Source organism: Podarcis erhardii (genome assembly GCF_964252035.2).
Source record: "Podarcis erhardii genome assembly, chromosome: 17".
In the NCBI taxonomy this organism is placed as follows: Eukaryota; Metazoa; Chordata; class Lepidosauria; order Squamata; family Lacertidae; genus Podarcis; species Podarcis erhardii.
In genome coordinates, this window is record NC_138515.1 from 34,274,339 (window position 1) to 34,286,689 (window position 12,351).

General features: G+C 42.6%; 1 protein-coding gene across 11 annotated transcripts in view; it reads left to right on the forward strand.

The window, feature by feature from the left end:
* ADGRL3 (adhesion G protein-coupled receptor L3) overlaps positions 1-12,351 on the forward strand; it is a 555,597-nt gene that overhangs the window by 209,103 nt on the left and 334,143 nt on the right. For all 11 annotated transcript variants that reach the window (XM_081844774.1, XM_081844780.1, XM_081844782.1 and 8 more), the window contains exon 3: positions 3,838-4,059. In XM_081844774.1, coding sequence (XP_081700900.1) covers positions 4,002-4,059 — 58 coding nt within the window. In that variant the 5' untranslated portion in view covers positions 3,838-4,001. The remainder of the gene's footprint in view (positions 1-3,837; positions 4,060-12,351) is intronic.

Below are 12,351 nucleotides of genomic sequence, written 5' to 3' on the forward strand. Positions count from 1 at the left end.
GAGCATTGAATATGCTAAACCGTCTTTTACTTGTTTTATTTATATTATGACATTTAATTCTGTGGAGCTATTACAGCTGCTTTCTGAGCCTGCATTATTCATCAGCAGTGGGTGAAGGAGCCTTTTCTGTTAGTTCCCTACCTCCACCACAGAAAGTCTCTGTTCTTGCTTCTTTTTAGATCAACCTACAGCCTGGAGGGGATGGTACACAGCTTGACACTTCATAGTGGGTTTTGAAGTAACACAGTACCAATTTTCAGGAGAAACTTTATTGTTCATTATAAAACTCTTGTTCCAAGTATACATTTCCCCCCCCCACCCCCACCCCCAATTTTAACAAAAATACATTTCCTAAGGATTCTGTGTTCCATTTAGATAAGAGATTCCAGCTTTCCCCAGATGTTGCCAGAACATTTTAATTGGGGGAGGTTTAAAGAGTGTTGTTCCTTGTGCACTCCTGTCCTTTTGAAGTGGCTCAGACTCGGCTCAACAAAGCTTGTTTGCTTGCTGGCCACGATCCTTCTCCCAGTTCACGGGTGTGTCTGTATGCAGAGACATGTTTCTCTTGGTCTCCACATCTACCAAAAATCCCTTTATTATTTCATTGACCACCTCCTAGGTTGTGGGGGGGGGGGTTGAAACCTATGGGCACATATAAAACATTTTTGTACCTGAAAAGAAATTCTCATTCAGCTGTGGCAAATATGCTTCTGTTTGCCTCTGGCCTATTAGAAGTAAAATTATATTAAATGGTTTCTGAGGTGTGAAAAGGTTAACTCAAGGAGAGTCTGCAAGAAAACCACCCTAGTGTAAAACATTAATCTGTTTTACACTTAAACTTCATGTCACCCTGCAGCCAAAAATAGCAATGATCATTAAACCAAATTTGCTCCTAAACATTAACAGAAATTTATTACGACTTACAGTTCTGAAAGACAATTAAACTTGCTTTTCATGTGGAGAACATTCCTGCTGAAATTGCTTCCCAGCAGGATATTTATTTATTTATCAGTTAGCCTATTATCATGGGGGGGGTATTTTTTACATATGAACATTTTTTATATATATACAATCAATTACTGACACACCTTGATATTCTTTCAAGTTGCTCCTTTAACCCGCTTTATTGCAAGCACGGAGTATTTGTAAAAGCTGCAAAGTTTGTATTTTCTTTTTAAAAAAACTAAGTCTCATTTGCACATTTGGTACAAAGACAGGATGCAGATACAACAACAAGGGTGAGTTTGAACTATTCAGCTAACCTCTAACCACAGTGTGGGCATTAACATCAGGGCTGAAGGAGTTTAGCCCTTCTCCCTCTGCCTCATCCCCACTTAGGCTGTGTACACACCATACATTTAAAGCACACCTCTCCCCAAATAATCATGGAAACTGCAGTTTACACCACAGAGCTACAAATCCCCACAACTTTAACAAACTACAGTTCTGGGATCAAATCAGAAACCAGGACGGCTTCTGTAAACCCAAACTGCCCCTGGAAAATAAGGACACTTGGAGGGTCTGCTGTTGGTATAGCAAGATTTGGATGGGACACTGTTGGGAATCTGTGTACATGCAGCTACTGACACAGAGTCAATTAAGGTTTGGCAGACAGCCAGAAGGCAATCTGAAGGAGTAAGTCTGCCTGGTGATAACAGAGGCATGGAGACAGCTCCTTGATTGGTCAAGCTCTCTACTGACAGGAGTGTGTTAGTTCAGAGTTCAGAGGTTCAGAGTTCTGTGTCAGTGTAGGAGTTGTGAGTCGTGTCAGAGAGAGCTAACATAGTGTTCTGTTCCTGTATATAGTCCACTGTATATAACAAACACCTAACTACAAGTTCCTGGTTTCTGCTTCGTCTATCCTGTCTGCAGCTGTGCTGGTCCGGGGGGGGGGAGGTTACCGTGGGGCGAGGTCCAGGACCTGAGTCGAGGGTCGGCAGACAGTCCTCCTCGGGCGAAGCGGGGTCCACAGCGAGGAGCCGGGCAAGGACAGGAACTCTGGGGGAACAGGACTGGATGCTGGACGAAACAGCTCTTCAACGATGTTGCTCCCGCAACCTGGGACTGGGTTGACTGGCCTTTATCATCTCTGAGGCCAGGGGCGGTCCTGGCCCCCAGGTGACCCGCCTCTCCTGGCCTTAAGGCGAGCACTCCTCCTGGGAGAAACCAGTTCCCTTCGCCTCTCTGCCCTGAGCCTCTGCAGTTCAGAAGAGACTGGAGGGTTACTGGACCCAGAGGCAGCCTCACCTTCCCCTGACAGAGCTGGGAGAGGAGCACCTGTAGGCAATGCGTCCTCAATCGCCTCCGGAGCCAGAGTGGATTCACCTGGTGCCTGCTCCTGAGGATCCGGCACAGGTGCAGGCGCTTCAAATTCAAGGCCCTGCCCCGGCTCAGCCGGCCCTGGAGGCGGGGACTCCTGTGCAGGCTGGGATTCCTCCGGTTCAGCCTCTGAATCGGATTCCCAGGCCATCACAGCAGCCAAGTCACCAATTGCTTCTGTGGATTCTGCGTTTACTCTGCTAGGTCTGGCTAAGGTCCTGCAACTAGTCAGAAAGTTGTGAAACACCAAATAGGTTTTACCAATAGACATTACCTTACTCACTCGCTGCAATCTGGTGCATGAGCCTTCAGGAGTGACTGGTGCTGGAGGGGACGGGGAATAGGTTTTATGGCCCTAATATCCCTGCGGGTTGGTTGAAAAGCAGTTCAGCTCAGTTGTCAGTAACTGTTGTTGTTGTTGTTAGCATCTACAGTCAGCCTGGGCAAATTTGTCAGACGAAACTTTCTAAAATCGATAAGTTTGGAAGGCATATGACAACTCTCTCCAGCTTCTTAAGGGCATCTTTGAATGCAGAGCCACAAACAGTATTTTAGACGTAGCCGCAGTTATATCCTTTCCATTTGATTCCATTTCTTGAAGCCCACTGACAGCCAGGCCAAGACAGCAGTCCTTGAGGATTTACTCACTGCAAACCACTTGGGTTTGTTAGGCTATCCTACCCCCCCACCCCCTTTTTGATTCCAACCACGTCATAAACTTATTGCAACCGTATAATGCAAAATGAGTGAGTCCCTGGACAGGGGAGGGGGGCAGAAAAGAAGATAGCAGAAGTACTTTGTTAGGGGCTCCAGAGCCCCCTCAGGAAATTAACTTTTGTCTCACTCTGTGCTTGCTCCTTCACATGAAAGCTGATAAATAAAATAAATCTGTGCCACAGCCGCTGTCTCTCTCAACATCAGGTTGTCATCTGCAATATAATAATTTTTTAAAAAAATAATTTACCTACTGTGAGGATTGCAAGGCAAATGATTTCGCACGTTCAAAAAGCGCTATGTAAATGATAAGACTTTTATTTTATTTTTTTACTTATTACCCTTTTGGATTGGGAAGTGAAGCAGGGAAAGTCTTGTGCCTTGGGAGAGTTTACTTTGCTATTTTGTTTATTATACATTTACATCTGTTCAGGACTGTGGTTCAAGGACCTGATAAGCCTGTAATTAGACCTCATAAACTTGTGGAAGAAATAACAAAGCATTGTTCCACACTGCTATTTGGTGTCTTCTTCTCTTTAGGTCTTGCTTTCCAGATACAAATTTCTTGATGCCTGCATGCAATCTGTGCTTCCCACAGATTCGCATTAATCCTGTGCTTAAATTTCCAATAGAATGTCTGCTTCATCCTGACATATTTCTAGTTCTAATTATCGAACGGAGACATGAGCAAAGGCTTGTTGGAAAGTATTACTTGGTGCAACTGTTTGCCAAATGCACAGCGATTGTGGTGCTTAGAAACACCCAGTCTCATAACAGTTTCCCCCCTTTTCTTTTTCTTTCTAGGTCTTGAATTTTGGACACTGGGCGAGGGTGTTGGTTTAGAGGGTAGCCACCCCGTTCGGATTAAAGCGAACTATCACCTGGAGGATTACTAGCAGAGAGAAATCTTGATTCATTCTTTTGGAAACTTTCGCTGCTGAATTACCCTTAAGTTTTGGTCCACAGTCATGTGGCCGCCACAGCTGCTGTTCCTCACAATGCTCTTGGCATCCACAGTCATCCACGGTGAGTACATGAAGGGCTTAATCAGTCCTCCCCCACCCCCTCCGCCCAACCTGTGGAAGTTGAACTCTGCTGCGGAACAGATGAAATTTCAGAAGTGTTGAGCTCCTGTTGATTTGCAGCTTCTTTAAAGATAGATAGGTAGATAGATGATAGAGATAGATAGATAGATAGATAGATAGATAGATAGATAGATAGATAGATGATAGATAGATAGATAGATAGATAGATAGATAGATAGATGATAGATGATAGATAGATAGATGATAGATAGATGATAGATGATAGAGATAGATGGTAGATAGATGATGATGATAGATAGATAGATAGATAGATAGATAGATAGATAGACAGATAGATAGATGATAGATATAGATAGATGATATAGATGATAGATAGATAGATGATAGATATAGACAGATGATAGATAGATGATAGATAGATAGATAGATGATTGATAGATAGATAGATAGATAGAGAGAGAGAGAGAGAGAGAGAGATAGATAGATAGATAGATAGATAGATGATAGATAGATAGATATTGCATTGGTTATGCTGCTTCGGTTCAGAAATATAGAATGTTTGATTCAGGCAGACTTTTTTTTTTTTTTTTAGAAAGCCAGCACTCCGCACTGTGACAAATGCAGGGTTCAATTAAGTCCACTTGTCAGTGGCAATTTCCTGCCCAATGTTTGGTGAGTGCCCCCCACATGCCTTGCCCAAAGATCCCACAAAGAGTGTAAACAGACGAAATGCTTTCCTTTTCCAATGGCAGTTCAGAAAGAGCTTGGGGAGAGCAGAGGAGACGTTTGTCTCCATTCCTTGTGGCCTTTTGCAAGCAGTGGCAGTGGAGGTGTGGCGGTGCTGCAGTCACCTTTCTGCAGAAGCCCAGAGGCTGGAGGCAGGGGAGCTCCTCAACATCCCAGGCTCAGCGCTATGCCCGCATCTGCATGATAGGACGCATACATATATTTAACCAAAGATCTAAAATTGTCACTACCTCGGTCAGTACCTAGCAATGTTCCCAGCTGCCAGCATCTTGCTGAGACTATTGATTTGGTTGAGAAGCAAGACTGGGAAGAAGACCCTGGCTGCCAAAGAAAGTGTTTCCCTCTTTTCCCGTGCAGTAGTCAAATTTCCAGAGGGCCCTTCCCATAAATAGTGGGAGAAAATACTTGAATAGTTTGGGGACTAAGAGCCCTTTTATCTGTCAACATAAAGCACGATGAACATTAAGTATTGGTTTTCTCTTGATCAGAGGGTGTGAGGTTTGAGGTTCCCCTTCCTGCACAGCTAATAACTGTTATCTCTACTAGAAAGTGATTAAGGCGAGTGAGTCCCTTTTGGTTCTGCTAAACCTCTCAGCAGCTGTCTGTATTACTGACATCCTTCAATATAACCTAGCCGGGATAAGACTTGGTGTCATCGCTTTGTCTGGTTCCATCACTTCCTGGGGGAGGAGTTCTAGCCAATGGTAGTGGAGAACTCTCTTTGGCTTGCAGGGTTCCCAAATATATTGTTTCTCAAGTCACTCAGTAGCTACATGAAACCTCTGGGACCTGTTGTCCAGGAGTTCAGCATAAGAATGCTCCTCACCTCTATTTCACCAATTAGTTGGTTGTGATACTAAATGAGTCCTTGAGGTCAGTAATGGACTGTGTGAGGGAAAACAAATGAAAGCATTATCTAGACAAGACAGATGTGCTCCTGGACACTAGAATGGCTGATCTGGGAATAGGAGTTCAGCCTGATTTGGAAAGGGGATAGCTTGAATACTCTGGTTTGCAGACTGTATCCTGGATTCTCAGGTTGCAGTTGTGGGCATTCCTGGAGAAATTAAATCTGGCTGTGGTGACTCCACATGCCATACTTAACACCAGAGCTGGATTATTACAATGCACTTTCCTCCCTAATCATCCCCACAACTTTGTGTGAGGCCAGCTTTGAAATGTGTCTGGAAATATTGGTCCAGAATGTGGCCGATAGACTGTTGGCTTTAGCTGGGAATCACATGACTTCCTTTTTAAGACAACTTCACTGGCTTTGGATACATATCTGGGCAAATGCTGTTTGTCCTGTGCTTCTAAAGCACTTAACTGTCTTAGGAACCAGGATACTTGAAGGACTTTCTTCTCCTACATGAACTTGCCCAATTAGTAAGATCTCTTTATGCCCCCACCAGCATATGAGTTGTGCCCAGAGAAGACATAAAGCATTGTCTCCTCCATGGCCACTCCAAAGCTTTAGTTTAGTACTCTCCTCTCATGCCTGTTTCACCCTCTCTGTTTTACTTCTGTTGGCATGTGAAAACATCTCCTTTCTGGCAGACATTTTTCCTGCTGAGTTGCTGGTGGGATTTAATTCCCCCTGTTCGTTTCTTTGTTTGTTCGCTCATTTGTTTTTAAAATTATCAGCTGTCTTTTCTCCTTTAGATCAGTTTATATAGTTCTTATTGATTGGGTTTAAATATTTTGACTGTGCTGCGAGCCACCTTGGATATTTGTTAAAGGAAATACAAGAAACAATTGAATAAAACAGAATATAATCTTGTCATTTTTCATTTTTCATCGAGGATTAATTAGAAATCCTAGTATATGTTATAAAAATTGAGAGATTCCAGGGACCAGGGACATTAATGATGTTTAGTTGTTTTATTTAATTTGGCTCAAAAACAAATTGTTCATTTTTCAGAAGCCAAAGGAATATTTAATTCACATAACCAAGGGATGTCTCAGAGACAGTGAACTTTCGTGCCGAAGTACTTAGAATTCATATTTAATTGAATTCCACTTGCACTGAAACAAATTGCAGATCTCTCTGCATAGAAACAAGGACTGTGGATCAATGGGATGGAAAAGGAATATTTTCATCCTAAGAGAACCCTTTAGTTGTTGCAGTTGACCATAAATGAACATGATATACAATGATAATGATAGAAAGAATGCTGAATGTTAGGCATTAGACAGTTTTCTTTTTCTTTTTTAAGGAAAACGGTTGATGTGCTTTGACAGCTGTCACACTGGAATTCAAATAAGTTTTAAACATGTAGGGATGGAGTGGAGCAAGAAACAGCATGATGAGACTGTGAATGCACAAAGCTGGCCATTGGTCCGTCCAGCCTAGAGTTGTCTACTCTGAGTAGCTGCAGCTTTGCAAGATCTGTCCCAGCCCAACCAGCTGACCTCTTCTAAGAGGAAGTGCCTGGAATTCAACCTAGGGTTGACTGCATCTAAAACTTGGACTCTTACCTCTGACCCATGACCTCTTCCCCTCCCTAATGGCTTGTTTACATCATTAATATGGTCTTCATGCTATCTGGAGAGCCATGATTTAAATTATTCTAAAATAAATCTTGGACTCTTCTGGTTGCAGAGAAACACTTCAGAATTTACACTTTTACACACACTTTTACACACACACACAATGAATATCTTCCATGTTTTGTTAAGAATTATGTTATCTAACTTTGAGGGTAGGTTGGAAAAAATAGAGCTGGTGCAACGGCACACTGTGACGGAAGCCAGAGTGCACAGAAATGTCATTTACCTTTCCGCCGCAGTGATACCTATTTATCTACTTGCACTGGCGTGCTTTTGAACTGCTAGGTTGGAAGGAGCTGGGACAGAGCAACGGGAGCTCACCCCATTGCGGGGATTTGAACCGCCAACCTGATCAGCAAGCCCAAGACGCACAGTGGCTTAGACCACAGTGCCACCCTTGTCCCTATATATAATGCCTAACTACCTTGTCAGAAGAGAGGCTGTGGAAGGTTTGTTATCACCATTCTCTTATTCCACTGCTTCCATCCTCTTTCCGCTTACCCCCATCCATCATCCCCAGTGTACTGTCGTAAAAATGAATTTCAGATATTGTAGCTAGCAGGATGCAAACAAAGTCATGTGATAATTCCCACTTAATGAAATCCTACAGCAGCCTTTCTCAACCTGGTGCCTTCCACATATTTGGGATCACAGCGTCTCTCATCTCTGACAACTGCTCATCGTGGTCCAAAATACCTTGATATCAGCCGGCTTGGGACAGCTGTCCTTTAGAGAGGAAAACACTCTGGTTTCATTTTCACATTGAACCAATGTTTTTTTAATTCAATACTTGCTTATTCATGAGGAATATCAATATGGCACTTAGATTACCTTCTGAATTAATATGAAAATAACACACAATAGTGGGTGCAAACCTATCATGGTGTTGTTTCAATCGAGGAGTTTTTCATATTTACCTTCCAAATGCTTTTCATCTGCAGATTGCTAATTTGACAAATGATTTGTATTTGGGGTGGGGGGAGTGATGGTTCTGAAAAGCCTGTTTTGATTTATCAGATACGGATGGAAATAGCCTGCATTTGCATTTTGAACTGATTAGTGAAGCAGTGATTTAGCAGTAAACAAAGTTGTATTTTCCCCCCATATCATCAGACTAATTCTGCTCTAGTTTTCGCTGCATGCTTGCTCTGAACATCATATTTCCTAGGCAAAACAGTTAACACTGTTTTGGATATCTGCACTGAACAGTTTTGAACTGATGTTTTGTACTTTTTCACATGTGTAACATTCAGTGCATACTAAAAACACTGCATACTTTGGTGTAAGTGCTCTTCAGTGATATTCATCTGCTGTGCCCAGTGCTTTTTTCTAGAAAAAGGGGGTCAGGAACCCCCACCTTTTTTGGAAGGGCTACCCTAAGTCGTTGAGCTTCTTTCAGGAGGACACCTAAAGTCCTAGCCTTGCATATGATTAGCCCATGTAAATAGGTGCTGTGCTCAATAATATAAACACTTAGTTCTCATTGCCTACTAAAGTCCAAGAGCATGCATCCGAACTGAACGCAGATTCATCCCTTTGATGGTGCCAAATAAATAGATAAAAGCATAACTTTCATTTTATTTATTAAGTTTGTATACAGTGGTACCTCTGGATGCAAACAGGATCCGTTCCGGAGCCCCGTTCGCATCCTGAAGCGAACGCAACCCGCGTCTGCATGTGCATGGGTCACGATTTGCCACTTCTGCGCATGCGTGTGACGTCATTTTGAGCGTCTGCGCATGCACGAGTGGCGAAACCCGGAAGTTACGCACTCCATTACTTCTGGGTCGCCGCAGAGCACAACCCGAAAATATTCTTCCCAAAGCTACTTCAACCCAAGGTATGACTGTACTGCGCTTCATAATATTAGAGGTCGTAGTCCAAGAATGCCCGGAGGAAGCAAGTATCTGTGGTGCATTCTTCCTACGTGTGTTCTGAGACTACACTGTTTCCTGCAAAGTGCCCTTTCTTATCAAAAGAGCTCTCCCAGGGAGCTCTCTCACTCACGGTCAAGAGTGAACATGGACCACTGGTACTAAACTGTATGTCATGGGCCAGGAGTTGGCTTCACCTGCTGAGCAGCAGCCTGAAGGAGCAGAAGGTGAAGTGACTCCACCTGCTGCTGCTGAGAACCATCTGGCTCCAGCTTTCTTAAGCAGGGCTTCCAGCCTAAATCAGTTGCTGGAAACAACATTTGTTGTTCCTGACCAGACCTTGCTGCTTCTTGCTTCTCATTGCCTTTCTTGACCCCGGATCATCTGACTACATGAACTGAGATATTCTTGTTACAGATAGGTAGCCGTGTTGGTCTGCCATGGTCAAAACAAAATAAAAAAATTCCTTCCAGTAGCACCTTAAAGACCAACTGAGTTAGTTCTAGGTATGAGCTTTCGTGTGCATGCACACTTCTTCAGATACACTGAAGATACACTTCAGTGAAGATACACTTCAGAAGATACACTTCAGATACACTGAAGATACACTTCAGTGTATCTGAAGAAGTGTGCATGCACACGAAAGCTCATACCTAGAACTAACTCAGTTGGTCTTTAAGGTGCTACTGGAAGGAATTTTTTTATTTTGTTTTGAGATATTCTTGACCATGGGACTGGGCTGGACTTTGTATATGGTCTCTGCCTCCAGGCAAGTACCCCCCTGAGACTTGGCTGGCTTCTCCATCCACTGAGCTCCGCCATGGCAGGCAGCACTGTATGGGAAACAGCCCTGCTAGAAAAGCTAACCAACAAATTGAAATTAGCACGGGGACAAACAAAAGAAGATTCTCTACTAGATCATGGATTGCAGTTAGGAGAAGTGCATAGGAGAACTTTCATAACCATTTCTCAGACATGCTAGTAGAAGAGGCAAAAAGGGGCAGCACCGATGACATTTTAGGGGAGTAATAAATAGACTTATTCTAAACTCACCCAAATTCTTCTTCCATTCCCTATGCTAGCATAATGGCATAATGATACGATAACGAGAGGTAGTGCAATTTAAAAACACTCTTTCTGAACTAAGTAGACCAGGCAAAGGCAAACTCGGCCCTCCAGATGTTTTGGGACTACAACTCCCATGAACCCTAGCTATCAGGACCAGTGGTCAGGGATGATGGGAATTGTAGTCCCAAAACATCTGGAGGGCTGAGGTTGCCTATGCCTGCAATAGACAGCTAAAATACGCTGCCCTTACCTTCTCCCACTCCATACCTGCACTGCCAGATAGGAATTCTCAATGGCGATGTATCTAAGATCCCAAATCCTAAAACACTTCACCCAGTGTAAATTTAGCCTGATATTGTCACTCAGTTCGATCTCAGTGCTTATATTTACATGTATTTGCATGTTAGTCCAGGAACATTTTACATCAGATTGACAGGATTCACACTGAAAGAGAGGTTTATGGTTTGATTCAAACTATGCTTACCTGGAAGCGAGTCCACTTCATTACAATCAGACTTGCTTCTAAATGCTCAGGACTGCGCTATTAAATTGCTATGATGTGCTCTCTTGCCTGGAATTGAACATAATTCCACTTCCTTGTAAATAAATATGCATAGGCTCCAGCTGTTAATATGCTAAAGGACGGATAAGTGGACAGTGGAATAATGCAGCGTTTTAAGAGCCGAGTGAAAGACAATGCACATAACTGTGAAAAAGATTTATTCTGAAATTCCATTATTAAGAACTGCAACGTTTTGTTTGTCAGAAAAAATATATGGAGATGTGTTCATAACAGTAGCTTACAAATAGTTACTGGAATTTGCACTAAGATACCATTACCGGGGGGGGGGGGGCATTCAGAGATGTCATCTAGTAATTGGCGCATTGCTGGCAAAGCTGAAGGCTTGATTTTTCTCTTGCTATTCTGTGACTTGTTACTCTATGTACAAGGAAATGGAGCTTGTTACAGTTTCATACCACATAAGAATTTGGGCTAAAATGGAGATGTAGAATTCAACATTTTGATATACTGTTGTATGTTCCAGCCTTCTCTAATTGGAAGTCACAAAAATCGCCCTTGGTATTTGACATGGATATCCCGGCCAACCAATTTGTTCTAATTTTTTAATACTTTCTCTGCTGCATAGAGAGGCATGTCATTATTTTGTAGCATGGATGGATTTACAATGTTGTAATTCAAGAATGTCATCAGTGGTATGTGAAATCATTTATTATATTAGGGGTTTTTAGGCCTTTCTGTGCAGTGCTTTTGGCAAAACACCCAGTTTGTCATGACACATCTCTGTATACAGAATCCATAATGCCAGAATGCTTGAACAAAGCAATCTAATTCCGTAATTGAATCAGTTTCCATAGATCAAAACAGCTAGGTCATATTGTTTCTGAAACGTAATTTGGAATAATCTTGACCACATGGAAATTTCAAAATCTCAAATGCATTCTTGGTTTTTCTTCTTCCCATCTTCCAACTTATTTGTTAGATTAGTATTCAAATACAGTCTGTATCTGAGATTTCCATTCCTCGCTAGCAATTGTGTAAGTCAATCACAGTTCCCTAGGGCTTTATAACAAAGGCTTTAAAGCCTATTCATTCAACTGGAGGTGAAAGAGCCCAAAAGGGGTCTTTGATATCAGAGAATCTACTTGCTATGTTAGATTTGGAAATGAACTCCTGAAAAGCCTTACCACACCAGACTAACATTTCATGGTGCAATCACTTCGGGGCGGGCGGATGCAGTACTCTAACTACAATGCAATATAAATGAGATAATGCTGTTTTTACCCTGGGTAGAGAGGTTGTTGCATGTTGGAGTATTTTATCACATATGGCTTCGTAAATGACATTGGTCCTTTTAGGAGTGACGTAACTCTTGGTGATGGATGCCACAACCCTACTTAAGCTCAGATTGTCATAGCCCTAAAATCAATCCAGACTGCAAAGAGAGGTGTTTCCTGCTTGGCAGGGGGTTGGACTCGATGGCCCTTGTGGTCTCTTCCAACTCTATGATTCT